This window comes from Helicoverpa zea, chromosome 2 (assembly GCF_022581195.2).
Source record: "Helicoverpa zea isolate HzStark_Cry1AcR chromosome 2, ilHelZeax1.1, whole genome shotgun sequence".
Classification (NCBI taxonomy): domain Eukaryota; kingdom Metazoa; phylum Arthropoda; class Insecta; order Lepidoptera; family Noctuidae; genus Helicoverpa; species Helicoverpa zea.
This window is the reverse complement of record NC_061453.1, coordinates 2,578,317-2,592,991: the sequence shown is the minus strand read 5'-3', so window position 1 is coordinate 2,592,991 and position 14,675 is coordinate 2,578,317. Positions and strand designations below refer to the sequence as shown.

The 14,675-nt window shown below is 36.9% G+C and overlaps 1 protein-coding gene across 2 annotated transcripts in view; it reads right to left on the bottom strand.

The window, feature by feature from the left end:
- Positions 1-10,230: 10,230 nt before the first annotated feature.
- LOC124640802 (extensin) overlaps positions 10,231-14,675 on the bottom strand; it is a 96,118-nt gene continuing 91,673 nt past the window's right edge. For both annotated transcript variants that reach the window (XM_047178736.1, XM_047178743.1), the window contains 3 exons: positions 13,459-13,585; positions 13,173-13,230; positions 10,231-13,095 (listed from right to left, as the gene is read on the bottom strand). In XM_047178736.1, the coding sequence (XP_047034692.1) occupies positions 11,545-13,095; positions 13,173-13,230; positions 13,459-13,585 (1,736 nt within the window). In that variant the 3' untranslated portion in view covers positions 10,231-11,544. The remainder of the gene's footprint in view (positions 13,096-13,172; positions 13,231-13,458; positions 13,586-14,675) is intronic.

Here is a 14,675-nt window from a genome sequence, read left to right as displayed (position 1 = left end):
TTTTAAAACGACCCAATTTTTTCGTGACAGTGTAATGGACTGTCTGGTAGACTAACTTTTCTTTTGATTAAGCATTATTTTTATCATTTGAGTAACTTTATTTTTATGTAGAAATTCTATTTGGGAGTGAAACTGAAATGGGACAAACGAAATTGTTTAAAAAGCCTAGGTATGTATTGCTTTAGACTGGCTCCAGACATTCTTTGACGTCACTAGGTGCCATGGTGTAAGGAAAGATGAGCGGAGATACCATACGCAGGTAGGTCAGGCGCCTTCTTCTGGGTCAAGTACGTACGGTAGGCATGACCAAAATGATCAGTTACAAGTGAACTAACTGGGTGGGTTGGACATCTGTCTATGGAGTTCTTTGAGACATCTGACAACGATTTTTGGTATTACAAAAAAATGGTAGGATCCAAAGAAGGCGTGTAAGGGCTTGTACTCTCATTTTGGCGCACTGCTTTCTTAGGCGATTTTCCGTTATGGCACCTCCGCTAGTCATTATGTTCTCCATGGTAACTACCTTTATATGTATGTGTGATCCTAAACTCCACAAGGGTACAAAGACGGTGTGAAGGATTCACCCTGGAACGTAGATAAAGGCCAATTGAAGGAACAAGGATGAGTTTTAGTTAGTAACAGTCTGTCGCCCGCTTAATGAGATACTTATCAGTTTAATTTCCCGGTAAAATATAAAATAGTCTATTGTTTTAAAATTAAACTGAATCTTAAAGGTGTCAAATGAATTATAAATTGATATAAGTAATACTGTATGGTGTATTGTATTTATGACTAGCTAATTCTCGTAGTTTCAGGGGACTTCTTCCCGTAAACGGACAAAGTCATGCCAATGCGGGATGATGTAGCTTCCCATATTGGTGCAACAATAAACATTAAAAAAGTTTGATTCTAAATTAAGACATTTGACTCTGAATATTAGTGTCGAAGTTTGCAGTTTAGCTATATCACCATAATATTGTAATTTACTTCATATTACTGAAAAATGAAAGTTTTCACTTACTGAACCAATAATGCATAACCACGAAGGTTGATTGAAAACCATAATAAAATCGAAGAGGGTTGTAAAAATAGCAGTGACGTCATCACCTGACCGATGACCTGTTGAAGCTAATTGAATGATAGTTCATTCATTGAACGAATGAACTGCACAGGTGAATGTTGAAGGTTTAACGGATCGACGAATTCTTAGATATTTTATTTTTGTAGTTGAAAAAATATAGACCCGAATAAAGTTTTTTTTAATGCGTTTTTTTGGTAGATTTAACAATTTTAAACGTGCTCATTCAGTAATAATATCATCTATTGTAACAAATGTTACGTCGCAGGTAAACTGCAAAATTTGCCGTTTAACAATGTTCTTGATCGTTTCATAAACAATTTTATTATGCTTATGCAATTTAAAGATAAAGATAAATTTATTTGTTAAAAAACATATGTTATAAAGGTGTTACAATATTATTTACAGTTTCTATATGTTTTGTCATGTCAGCCATGCCGTACAAATTAACATTTATTAAACTTAAAATCTATATTTAAACAAAATAAGTACTAGTGTAATTTACATGTAAAATTATCTAAATAAAAATAACTACCAACAAAACCTACAACTTTATTTAAATTTTCGCAGATTTACATTCCCTCCAGCAATTTTTAACACAAGCAAAAAATACACATCTAAAAAGTATAGTACAAGCGAAAAAATCCAGAAGAAACTTCACTAAGAAATATCAAACTGGATGGATAGCAACGGATAAGAAAAAAAAAAATATTGTCCGTTGGAGCGCGTCTCATATCTGAGATCTCAGGATAGTCTGTGATTCAGTCTGTCTATTTTTGCTGTCGTTTTCAGCCTGAATTGGATAGGACTTGCTTAGATTTGATTTGCTCGTAATCCGATGGAGTTTATTTCTGTTAGTCTGCGATAGAAAAATATTGGGTGATTTTGTATGACAGATTTATTTTAGTTTTTTAAGTTGTGATGTGGAAAGGAAGTGTTTGTTAATTGGCTAAAGACTACAGATTTTTTGATACCTGTTTTTTGTACTGTGAACGGTGCTTTTTATGTTTTGTTATTATAGTGTAGGTACGGGTAACGAAACGCCGTTCAAGTCACACCAAACTTTGTAGATATTATTTTTTTCTTATATCGATACACATTTCACATACACACAACAACAAATGAATATTATAATCCTACTTCATTGTTTTTTAAACAATCGAGCAAATTATATCCAAAAATGATACACGAGCATACAAACACATTAATCTTGCTTCACTAAACTCATTCTCAAACATACTTTCATTCATAATATCCCATAAAACAATTAATCTCAACATTTTATATCCAAATAAACGTAAACGAAAGCTTTGAGATCGACTTCAAAAGATTAATAACCATGAGACGTTCGTACATCTGTTCATTATTTCCGTGCGCCGTGAATTTTGTAACATCCTGTTTATGTGAGGACGGGACTAACTGTTACGGTGCGTTTAGGAATTTAGACTATTTGATGTTTTTCCGTTGTGGATGTCCGAGGAAATTCTCGTATTGTTATCATCATAGACTTTTTGTCGTCCCACTGTTGGGCACAGGCCTTCTCTCACATAGGGACGAATTGAGTTGTAATCGCGTATTGTACCTATTAGAATATAATAAAAAAGTTATGGACACGAAGACAAACAAACGGAGCTTTTTTTAAATTACGAAATAATGTAAACTATATCATTTAATTATTTTCACGGGAAAAACTACTTCAACTGCCTTTGTTTCGCTTTTCATTTATTAATTTCTATAAATTATAAATTAAAAAAAAACCCCCGACCCAAAAAAGTACGCAATAATTATGACAAAAGGTTAAAAACGCTAAACCCTATAAAAAGCAAAAAATAACTTTTAACACTACGTAAACTAAATTTTTTCATGTCGGGGGACCGCTCTAATTCATTACTTTAGATACGTGTTTTTTTTTTTAACGAATGTTGTAATTAGGTAGGTATCATTTGATTTATGTAAGTATTTATGAAGGTAAAAAGCGGTCCCCCGACACGTCAAAATTTAGTTTACGTAGTGTTAAAAGTTATTTTTTGCTTTTTATAGGGTTTAGCGTTTTTAACCTTTTGTCATAATTATTGCGTACTTTTTTGGGTCGGGGGTTTTTTTAAATTTATAATTTAATTTTATTTCATGCTTTTTAAAGGAGCTCCTTAATTTTTCCTTCTTTCATTTAAGTTATTTTACCTTAAGATGGGGTCGCTATATGCGATCTCGGCCAAAGGAAGCTGTTTAACAATCCTCATGACAAACTGGCTCTGGGAGAATTGCACAGATTGAGAAACATTTGGACATTCTAGATTTTCAGCAAAAATATAAATCGGTTTATCCGTTTCATTCCGGCATTTCAGGGTTTCATCCGCCACATCCCATTTCCAGCATCAGGTTCTCGTCAATCAGAAACATGAAGAGAACTTGTCAAGACAAATTCAACGAGCCCAAACTCGATGGGTTTACTAAAAGGCAGTTCAGGGTTACGTCTCCTACCTTCGTGCCCTAACAGCAGACCAGCTCAGTGGTTCCAAAAGACATTAGTGTTTCAAATTTCAGATCCCACATATACTTGCAAGTAAACTGATCGTGTAACATTCCTATCACATCTAGCAAACGAGCTGATGACCTTGAAGACCTGAACCGATTTCCACCAAACATAGCTAAGAACACTCCCGACTGACATACCTTTTAAACAAAAAAAACCGCATTACAATCGGATCATCCGTTTGGGAGCTACGATGCCACATACACACACACACACACACACACACACACACACACACACACACAGACATGTCAAACTTATAACACCCCGTCGTTTTTACGTCGGGGGTTAAAAACAAAATACAAGAAAATCAAGCAAGGTAAACAAAATGTTGCATCTCTCTACGTATTCCTTGTGCCGCGGACATACACAACATACACAAACAAACATTTCGCCTGCACAAACACTCAGAAACGCAACATCCATCCGTGGGCTATGCTAATATTGAACCCGCGCTTGACGGACTGCAGTTATCTATTTTCTGAAACAATATGTGATTTTAAAGGAATATGTTTACCTACAACAAAATTCTTCGATTTAATTTTAAAGGTACATTCTGATAAGAGTGTTGACTGCACTATCAATTAATGCAGTAACTAAGGATTCAGTATTAATTTATGTACTTCAAATAAGGGCCCGTAATAAAAAGACAATTATACTTTAAGAACAAACTATACTTAAATACAAATTACTTACTTAAGTTTTTATTAAAACATTTATTTCACAAGATACAGTTTAGTTATAGGTAGGTGACCCTTACATACCTTACATACAACTTGAACTTTCTAGACTCCGAAAATCACTCAATCTATAAACCAATTACAATTTTCTAAAATTGAAAATCGAAGTTCATGCTTAGGCAATCACATCAACATCAGGCCCTAAAGCAACAGTAAAACTCGAAAAAAAGTGTAAAACGAAATAAAAATGTCCTGCAATATCTATGGCAAAAGTCTAGACATTCCGTAAATAGTCAGAATTCTAATGATGGCAGCAGCAGTATAAAATCTCTCGTTGTTAATGGCGGAATGAAGGACGGGACTGGCCGTATTAAGGCCTTATTACGGGCCTACCTGAGGCCGAGATTATTCTGAGTCTCATTATTGTCAGATCAGACCGCTCGCAGCGAAAAATGAGAATGTAATGGGAATTGAATGATTTTCTGCTATTTGAGTTCATGTTTATTTATTTTTAACTAGCATTTGAATATGATTAACATTTTAATAGAAGCGTATTGAGATATGTACGTAATGAATGTTCGAAAGAGTTTCCACGTCCCTGATATAAGGGCGTCAGAAGGAACATGGTAGAATAATCAGTAAGAGTCTGAAACTCCCTCACGCTGCACCAAAGACTACATATAAAACCACTGCTGCACCCACAGTGGAAATTTGATTTTATTTGATGACTTCCAAAAACCAAAACATAATTTGTAGCTTTCCAAAATTCTTTTTATTTAATAAACATGCAATGAAAATTAGAAAAAATAACAGCAAATAACCTGAAGCAAAATTTCAAGTTGATAACTGCATTATAATACTGTAAGTAATTAAACTATTCCGTAACTGCTAGATAATTGACATATCTATATAGGATAGGAAATGGCTGTGGTCAGCAAGGAAACCGCTATACACGAAGTTATGCTATAGGAAGCCATCTGACATAGCGCATGGTAATGCTGCTGGTCCACTGAAGCGAAGCGAGGCCAGAAATATTATCCAACCAATAACATTGCATAAAATCTCAGAAAATCAATGCTATTTGTAAATGACCTATATTCATTACATATTTAAATATTAATACTGGAAACACGCACACCCATAAACAAATAGACCTTGCAAATATTGTTCCTAAATTATTCTCGCTACGCGTTCTGTGGAACAAAAGCGTTACGACCGCAACGCAGAACAGACATCTGCGTTGCGGTAACCTGTGCTTCCAAAAAAATTTCGGATATCAAACATGTATGGAATTCCGCATTTGTACTGTACAATGGTATGAATTCGTAAAATTATTGGTCTGCTTTGTCAAATAATTGGTGTGAATGTGGATGGATAGAGCATAGAGGAAGGAGATGACCAAAGAGAATGACATGGATGGTGTGAAAGACGATATGGCTGGAAATAATTTCACTTGTAAGACGACGGCAGACAGAGAATGGAAAAAGATATTGTCTTGCATATCTTTTTCTATTATATATTAGAAGTTGGGGGCAGGAAAAGAAAGTGTTGAATCAAATAAATGATTTGATAACTACAACGTCCTGACTTGAATTACATATGCGATTTTAATTAGGAATGTGTGTGTTGTATGATCATAATATAAATAATTATTTAAGTAATTGGTATACCCAAAAAGAACCTTGCTTGTGACAACAATGAGGTAAGTTTTTACTAGAGACATAATTGAAGCTCAAATCTAAAATAATTTACATCTCTCAGAAATCAACCTTCAGGTTATTTTTGTATATTTATCCTTCAACTTGATTCAGGCTATAAATAGTCTTGGAGCAATTTCCTCGAAACGGTAACGTAATTTCGGCTCCTCGCCACTTGAACGTTTTGACCTAAATCTTCTATAATATAATTAATGAAATGCTTGCCACCTTTCGCCAACTTATTGCTAGTCGTCTTTTTATATACCTAAATATCAAGTAGGGAGCAAAATTCACTCCGAGTTTTTGACTGGTAATGTGTTGGTCATAACTGTCCATGGGTTAATGTGGCTTTTTAACTTCTATTCTGCTCTATTTTTTATCTTTGTTCATCCGAACATACAATTAGTTACTTCTTAGTCAGTTTTACAGTTAGTCTCATAGTTGGATAATTAATACTCTCATAGCGTGTACGATTATTTTGGTAAAATTAAAGTAATAACGTCATACTTATTTATTTTAAGAGTGGTAGCTCATACGCTATCAAAAGTGACACTTTTTGTGATTCTAGATACTTTACTACTTAGCTCCTAACCTACGCAGACACCTACTCTATATTTTTCAACAAACTTCTTCATTAATAGTTTGTTTCACCCAAAGGTATGTAAAATGATTCATTATCTGCGTGAATGAACAGCGTGTATCCTTGACTACCGCTGATGTTGCCCAGATGTTGCCGGCCAAATAAACAGAGGTGATAAAATACCCCATCATTCAAAACTATTGTTGCTATTTGCGCTTGTTTGAAAGATGGCCTGCGAAAACTTAAAGTCAGTCAATGAGGTTTGATTTGTTTTTGTTTTAGTTGATTGTATGATATGTATAGCATTTTAAAGGGCAATGTGATGAATGAGGAGATAAAATAATGTAGAAGAAAAGGAGCGTAGATACGTGTAGGTAGTCAGAAGCCAGTAAGGTCTTACAACCATTCTTACCTAAGGGTATTGGGTTGCGGAGTTCAGATAAGCATTTGCTCTATTACAACATTGGTACTCATCTGCAAAGGAGAAATGCTAGACAGATGCTGAGCTGAGAAAAGGCTTCTTTCAAGGAATAAAAGTGAAATAAATTTCATGTCGTTATTACGTCACCATACGGTTGCTATTTAGAAGTTATCTCAACAAAGTCATTTCCAGAGATTATCCTAAAATGTATCCCTCGTTACGAAAGTTATGCTTTGAGCTAAAATGTTGAGGGAACTACAAATAGCTCTCGGAGCAACTTTAAAACTAAAATTTTCATGCAACTCCTTACAACTTTTAAGTCCAACTTTGACTATACATTTTTAGATTTCCACAACAAAGTTTGCGTTTAACCGTGAACACCGATCTGGGTGGGTTTCAGGCATGAATATCTTAAATATTTTAAAGTAAGTTTATCTATACCTATACTTAATCAATCAATTTTACTTAACACGTAGTTTAATAAGTTTTTCTATAGGTTTCGAAAATCTTCTTAACGTTTTCATTTATTCTACATATAGTCTTCATCTTTATCGAATGGTTCAATGGGTCAATAGCTTTTAGAAACGAGTTTTCTCAATCAAAATTGAATGAAAAACCCTCTGCTTGTGATTAGCATCGTTGTCATATCAACAGCTGTAGATTGAAAACGGTCAACAAATAAGATAAAAATACATTTCTTTAATTAGGTCAGTCTGTACCTAGAAGGACCCGCCATCCTTGAGAGCAGATAAGATTCAATACTAACCTTCCCGAAGGTTGTTTCAGACTAAATATAAGCAATACATTGAGCAATAGAGAACATAGTCTAGAATAAGCGTTATTATTGTCCTTGGCTCGTCCGAGGTTGCATACCGATTGGGTTACTTAAGTTATTGATCGACTTAGGATAACTTACCACTGGTTAGACGAGGAGAAACTAGGGGACAGTTAAGTAATTTGAAGTTAAATCAGCATCACACTTATGTAATCGTTTTGACCGTTATTTCTTTATGTGCAAAAGGCTGAAGGTATTTTGATGAAACTTGGCTAAAATATAGCTTAAAATGTCCGATAACATAAAGGCTACTTTTTATTCTGATGCGAGAAGTAGTTTCCACAGGAATCGGAATGATATTATGAAACCGCTTGCACGTAAAAGAGTAACAATCATACCCATATTAATACACACATCTTTAGTACAAACTTCGCATTATTGGTAGGTGTTTCTACGATCTTGATCTCGCTTTGTCACACTATCATACTAGTCGTCACAAAACCTTTACAAAACTATTGGTTTCGTTCAAATCTATCAATAATCCATTGAAGAGTAGTTTTTGTGATTCATGGTGCTTCTCTAAATAGCTGGTCGTCAGCTTAATGCTTTTGTAATATGACTAGTGGCTCATAATGATGTTGTAAATAATGATAGAGGCACAATGATGGTATAATTTTGTTATTTATATCGGTTGATGGTAGAGTAATTTACACTACTTTAGTTAAAGTATGTGCCTATGTAAGTGGACGATAGTTTGATAGCGAGAATATGAACAATTGAAATTATAGGTCAGAATTTTTTTTTGATTGGAATTGAAATTGAGATCGGTGATAAAGTTAAATCCATTTATATAATAGAAAGTCGTGTTACAGTATCTATACCTCAAGAATGGCTTAGAGCTCTGCTTCACTAGGACGCCATGGCGACGTCGCCAGCGGCTCAGGTCTGGCTACTTCTGGGATCCAAATGTCGCCAAGTCGAGTGGCCATGGTGTCTAGACAGTCAATTGTATACGTCATCGCTGAAGAAATCGCTGTCTGACTGGCGACCACATTGGCGACTGAGTGAGGGAGGTGCACTCTACCGTGTACAATATAGTGGCAACCGTGGCATCGTCGCCAAGCTGCCAGAGTAGCCAGAAGCCACGTAGAAAACTGTAGCTCGTGGCCACGCTTCCAATTTGGCGACGTTGCCCTACCGTCGCCAAGTGAGTTAGGCACCATACGTTTCAATACTAACTACTTGGATACGTAGCCGGCGACGTCGCCATTGGCGTCCTAATGAGGCATAGCTCTTAAGCTGAAAATTATAGGGGAGATAGCATAGACCGGTAGGAGGTCATAGGATAATTCTGTCATCATCCGGCTACTGGAAGCAGTTATCTCAGGACGCGGGTGAAATAACGGGTGGTAGCTAATTCGATATAAAAAAAACATTGCAACTTTTTTCTTCCGTGAAATGAAATTTATGTAGCCTAAATTATTTATGTACGGTTTTCGCTAAACGCTGTCCCCATTGCTTATGCAAAACAAATTATATCCTAAAGTAGGGATGAGTTTACCTTTTGAGTTTCCCTTAAAAACGAATAAATGAAGCTGCTTAGAAATATGTTAATCTGTTAAGAAAACGTCGGGTAAGTCGTGGTATAAAATTACTAGCTTCAGCCCGCGTTTCGTGGGACCATCTTCGCGCATTTGGATAAAAAGTTCCTGTACCCTTTCTTGATAAACGGACTATCTAATACTGAAATAATTTGTTTAAATCGTTGCATAGTTCCTAAGCTTAGAGCTTTCAAATAAACTTTTCAGCTTTATAAAAAGCATAGTAAGTACGTATAGATATATCCTTTCACGATAATGAACGACAGTTTTAAAATAGCTAGAAACTAAAACACAAACTATCAACGAACAGACAAATCAATAACTTAAGGGTAGTTTCAACCCCAAAATAGTCGAATGACATCAACAGACACAGGTGACAGTTTTAAACATGTAGGTATAGAGTTAATCGCGTTTGTCTATGGAAACTTCCGATTCCGGTGGTTAGTTCGTCGATATTTTGGTACTGGATGGTAATTAATCAATTATATTGTTTGAGAGCTATGGAAGCCAGAGTGTCTGTTGAACTTTATGATATTTATATAGTTGTTATTGCTTTTATGAGCTAATTAGCTAATTAAGTAGGTTGTTTGTTTTTGGTTTGATTAATTTTATGAAAATAACGATATTTCGTGTCAGAAAATCAAGTGTCATTGTATTGTTGATGTTTGTTATGCTGTCACAAATAAACTGATATATAACAGCTCGCTATTGGGATACTCGTATTGGGATACTTTTTGTCCCAATACGGTAAGTATTTTCCTTCCAACGGGTGAAAAAGCAGGGCCAGCTAGTATACTGTACACAGAGAGAGATCAATGGCTGATATTCATCTGTTTTAAAAAAAGGTTGTAAATAAAACAAAAACCACGTTTGTTACCATTATTATTGGATAATTTAAAATGCATTTCGGCACTTAAAGGTACCATTTACATGTCTTTATTATCTAAACATACATTTAGAATAGTAAAGATTCGTTTAGTTTTCATTTTTAAATAAATTCATACCCGTTTTGGAAATATAAAATAAAATATAATTAATTTTCAAGTAAAATAAATTAATGTTGCATAGTAATGACAGAAATTAACGCTAAAATAAATTATTAATTTACTTAAAGGCTTTTGTACATTTGTTTTAGGTAATTCTGGTCCTATGTTAATAAGTATAATAAATTATGAATGTAGTAAAACATAGCAACATTTGTGAAAATAATAACATAAAAATACTCGCAAATTGTCGACTAAACAGTCAGCCGACAGTTACTTCGAACGTTGACAATTTTTTTTTAAAGGAAATTCTGATTCCTATCAAAGTTGTCAGTCGTTCTGATACCGGCTTAATACCAGATCTTTGTAACGTGCGTACGACCATTCATCTTCATACTGATTTATGAGCCCAAACAATCTATCGGCTGACTTAAAGTTTGTAGTGTGCTGGTATTCTAAAAGTTATCGTTTTTACACTCATGGGTGATGGTAATTTTTTTATATCATTTTACTGAAGACATGTTTTTGTAATCATAAAAATAAAAATGAAAGTTTGAATATACAGGATGCCCATTATATTGTGACCTTTTATGGTTAATTTTAACGTTTATTATCGACGATTAACTTAACCAATTCTCTTTCTATTCTTCAATTTTTATACGAGTTTTTTAGCATTCCCTAAAAAACTATAAAATTACCAAAATGTTGTTCTAATTTTTGCATGTTTTCATAATGTGGTTAAACAATATATAATGGGCACTGATGAAGATTTGAAAGGAAGTTTTAATATCTGTTTACATCACCTACATTTACAAGTTTAACACCGATCTTTAAAAAAATGGTTTTTATTATATAATCACAATAAATACAATTTACGTATGCTACTCGAGTTATTTTCTCCTTGAACGGATAACCGTATTAACTTTACTTATAAGGCCTTATGGATAAAAGTTATGTTTTTAATGCAATCATTTTGATTCAGACATGCAACTGTACACTTGAAGTTTATTTTTTTTTTCTGTTTTTTTCGGCCGTACCTCGGGACAGTAATTCAGTAGATAGAGTTCTAAAACAGAACATAACTCGAGAAGCACCTTAATAATAAGCACTTTGGAATCTAATTATCTATTCTTTACATAGCCATATTGACTAATCTACATACACTTAGAAAATCTACATAATTACAAACGTTTTCACTAAGAATCTAGACTTTTTGAATTTTTCAGAGATCTAGGTTGTTGTACAGTTTTATTTTTTTTATTCTTACTTTCTAAATTGAAGGTGTCACTGGGCGCCGGCGTGTTGAACATTAAGTTTTTGGAGCTAGGCACACTGTTCCCGGGGGACACGCCGCTGTCCGTGCTGACGGACGCGGGGCTGGGACTGTCACTCACGCTGTTGCACACCGTCAGCTCCTGCCCCGGCAGGGACACGATCTGACCTATCGGCTTCTGCCTGACTAGATTTATGCTTTGGCACACGTTATTCTTCACTTCACTGTCACTCGGCTCCTTCTTGTGGTATCGCGTCAGCGTGCCGGCGGACCCCGCTGAGTTCGGCCGATACATCGGCATGAACTGCGTCTGTGAGTAGTACTGCATCTCTGGAGGCGCCTGGCCCGGCACCCAGGGACCCATAGTGGAGACAACAGGAGGCATGTGTGTCCACATCGGCATCTGAACCATGTGAGTACCATCTCCCATGGGACTGAAGCCGGGCGCGACCGGCATGGGCCTGACAACTCCCACGGGAGTCGGCGCGCTGTGCGGTCTCATCGCGGGGTGACCGTACTGACCCACAAACTCTTCACCCTCGTACATTCGATTCGGTGCGGGGTTTTGCGAATAATCTATATTCGGGAACACTGTGTGAGGACTTCTTTGTAGATATGTGAACATTTGCTGCTGGGCTTGTTTCATGGCGACATACTGCTGCAGATGCATGGCTGTCTGCTGTCTTTGTTGAGCTATATCTTGTGCCATCGCCGACGTGGAGTTACCGTGTATGTAATAGATATGCGGTTGAGGATTGGGGTTAGCTTGGGTCACTGGCGACTGCCTCTGCTGTATGTTTTGTTTACCATTATCTACAACATTATTCTGAGGATCCTGGTACTCTTCAGGAGGTGCAATATACTTGGGTGGAGACGGTGGAGTCACCTGTTGCGACATCGGGTAGCTAATTATCTGTGCTATATACGGCTGCTGAGATTTAGCTGAATGAGCTGGACTGTGGGTTTGGAATGTAGGGTTAAACGTAATTTGTGACATATCCTGACCTGGCCCTTGGCCATCCTGGTTGTTTTGTTGTCTGTATTCGTTCGCTTCATTTTTCCTAGGTTTTTGATTATAAGGCGCCACTTTAGGGTTGCTCTTCCAATTTGATCCGGCACTCTGTGGTCTTTTCACAGGGGATTTTGTGGGGTCATGCCAGTTGTCTCCGTTAATTTGTCTTGGGTCTGGTGGGTGGTGAGACTGCGCGCTGTGGGACCTTCTTGGTGGTGGTGACATGCCATCTGGGACATGTTGCTGCCTGTAGCACCTCCTGCCTGACCCGGGGCTGTTCTGTCGTTCTGGAGGTTGGGGTATCGGCCTCGAGACTCGTCTTCTCGCTGGCGTGGGCGGACTCGGCTGCGATTGAGAGGAATGTATGGATAATGACGTGGACCGCCATTGTTCTATAAGCATTTTCCGCCTTTCTTGTTCCATTCTGATTTCTGTTTCGCTGGATGAATCGTAGTCTCTACCCTGTTGAGATTGATTTGCGTCAACAACATACATCTCAACAATATTATTTCTATCACGATTAAAACAAAAAAACTTACCATTTCAATTTTCTCGTCCAGCATCTTGAAGAAATCTTGCTGGCTGGCTGACACCTCGCTGCAACAATTATCTAATTTATTCATGTCTTCTTCATAATAAAAGAGGAAAAAAAAAACAAAAAAGTCTTATCCCCAGTTTCACTGGTTACCGATAAAGTGCTAGATAGTTATCTGATAGTTATGCTATCTGGCAGATAAACCCCGCAACAAGAGACATATAGACCCAATTTATAGTTTATCTGGCAGTGAAGCTGGCTATTAGTTTCCAAGGTGCGACAGTACTCACACGACAGGCTGATGGTTGGTGAGCGGCAGGATGTGCTTGGTCTGCTCGAGCTCGTCCTCATTGTCGTCTGATGGCTGCGCGCCCGCGGCCGGGCCCTCCTCCTCATCCGCCTCTTTGTCTGCTGCGCCTGCGCAAATGAAGAACATAGTTCTTAGGTTGTTGCGAATGTTAGACGTTAATAGATCACTTACAATTTTTATAATTAAGTACCTACTTAGGCTCAAGTTCATCTACAACGCAAATGTCCATTTTTCTTTAAACAACGGCTGGCTTTGAAACTTGAACGTGTAAATATATAGTTAACGGTTGTTTTGAGAAAACTGAGGATTATGTTGTCGGTGAACTTGAGTGTAAGGCATTTTTATCATTAAAGTCGGCTAGATCGAATATATCGGAAAATTAAATCACCATAATATTCCACGAAGTAGATTCCGTAGAATCTACGTAGTACGTTCCATGTGGCATTTAGTTACTGCGCTATTACTTAATGCCTTGCATAGTTAAGTGCAGTGCGTGACCACGGAACCGCTCAAAATTATGAACTTCATCAATAATTCCGTCAGTGCACCTGTCTTACCATGTCAGAGGGATTTAGTAGTTATCTACACATAATACTAGCTTGGAAGTAATGGTTATGCTCCACTATAAGGCTTATTTTACACTACCATCTACCATACCGCGGTGTGTGGGCCTTTTTTACGTGTAATTACAAATAAATAAGTATCCTCAACCCAGTTACCCGGGCAACCCAAAGTATGGATATTTATAAATAAGTAAATTACTATACTTGCGCCGCTTGGTGGTCTCTGCAGAAGCAGCAGCCGCACCAGCATGACTTGCCGTGCAGGGAAGATGCGATGGCGCCAGGGTGTCGACGCACGTTGCAAGTATAGTAACCTTATTGGGAACTATACTTTTGAGCCGTTTGGGGTCGAAACGCTCGGACCATGGGGCCCGAGTTTGTGGTTACTTTACAAGGACATCGCGAAAAGGCTTGTCGACGCTTCGCGTGACCAGAGGGCTGGCTTATTCTTTGGACAAAGAATTAGCATTGCCATTCAACGTGGCAATGCAGCCAGTCTTCTGGGCACGTTTCCGGAGGACAGTGATGCGGAGGAATACTTCGACGCCTGATCGATGCTCTTTTATATTATGTTTTATGTTTATATATATTTTGTATATAGTATTTTATTTTTAGTTTTGTATAAAGATAAGTA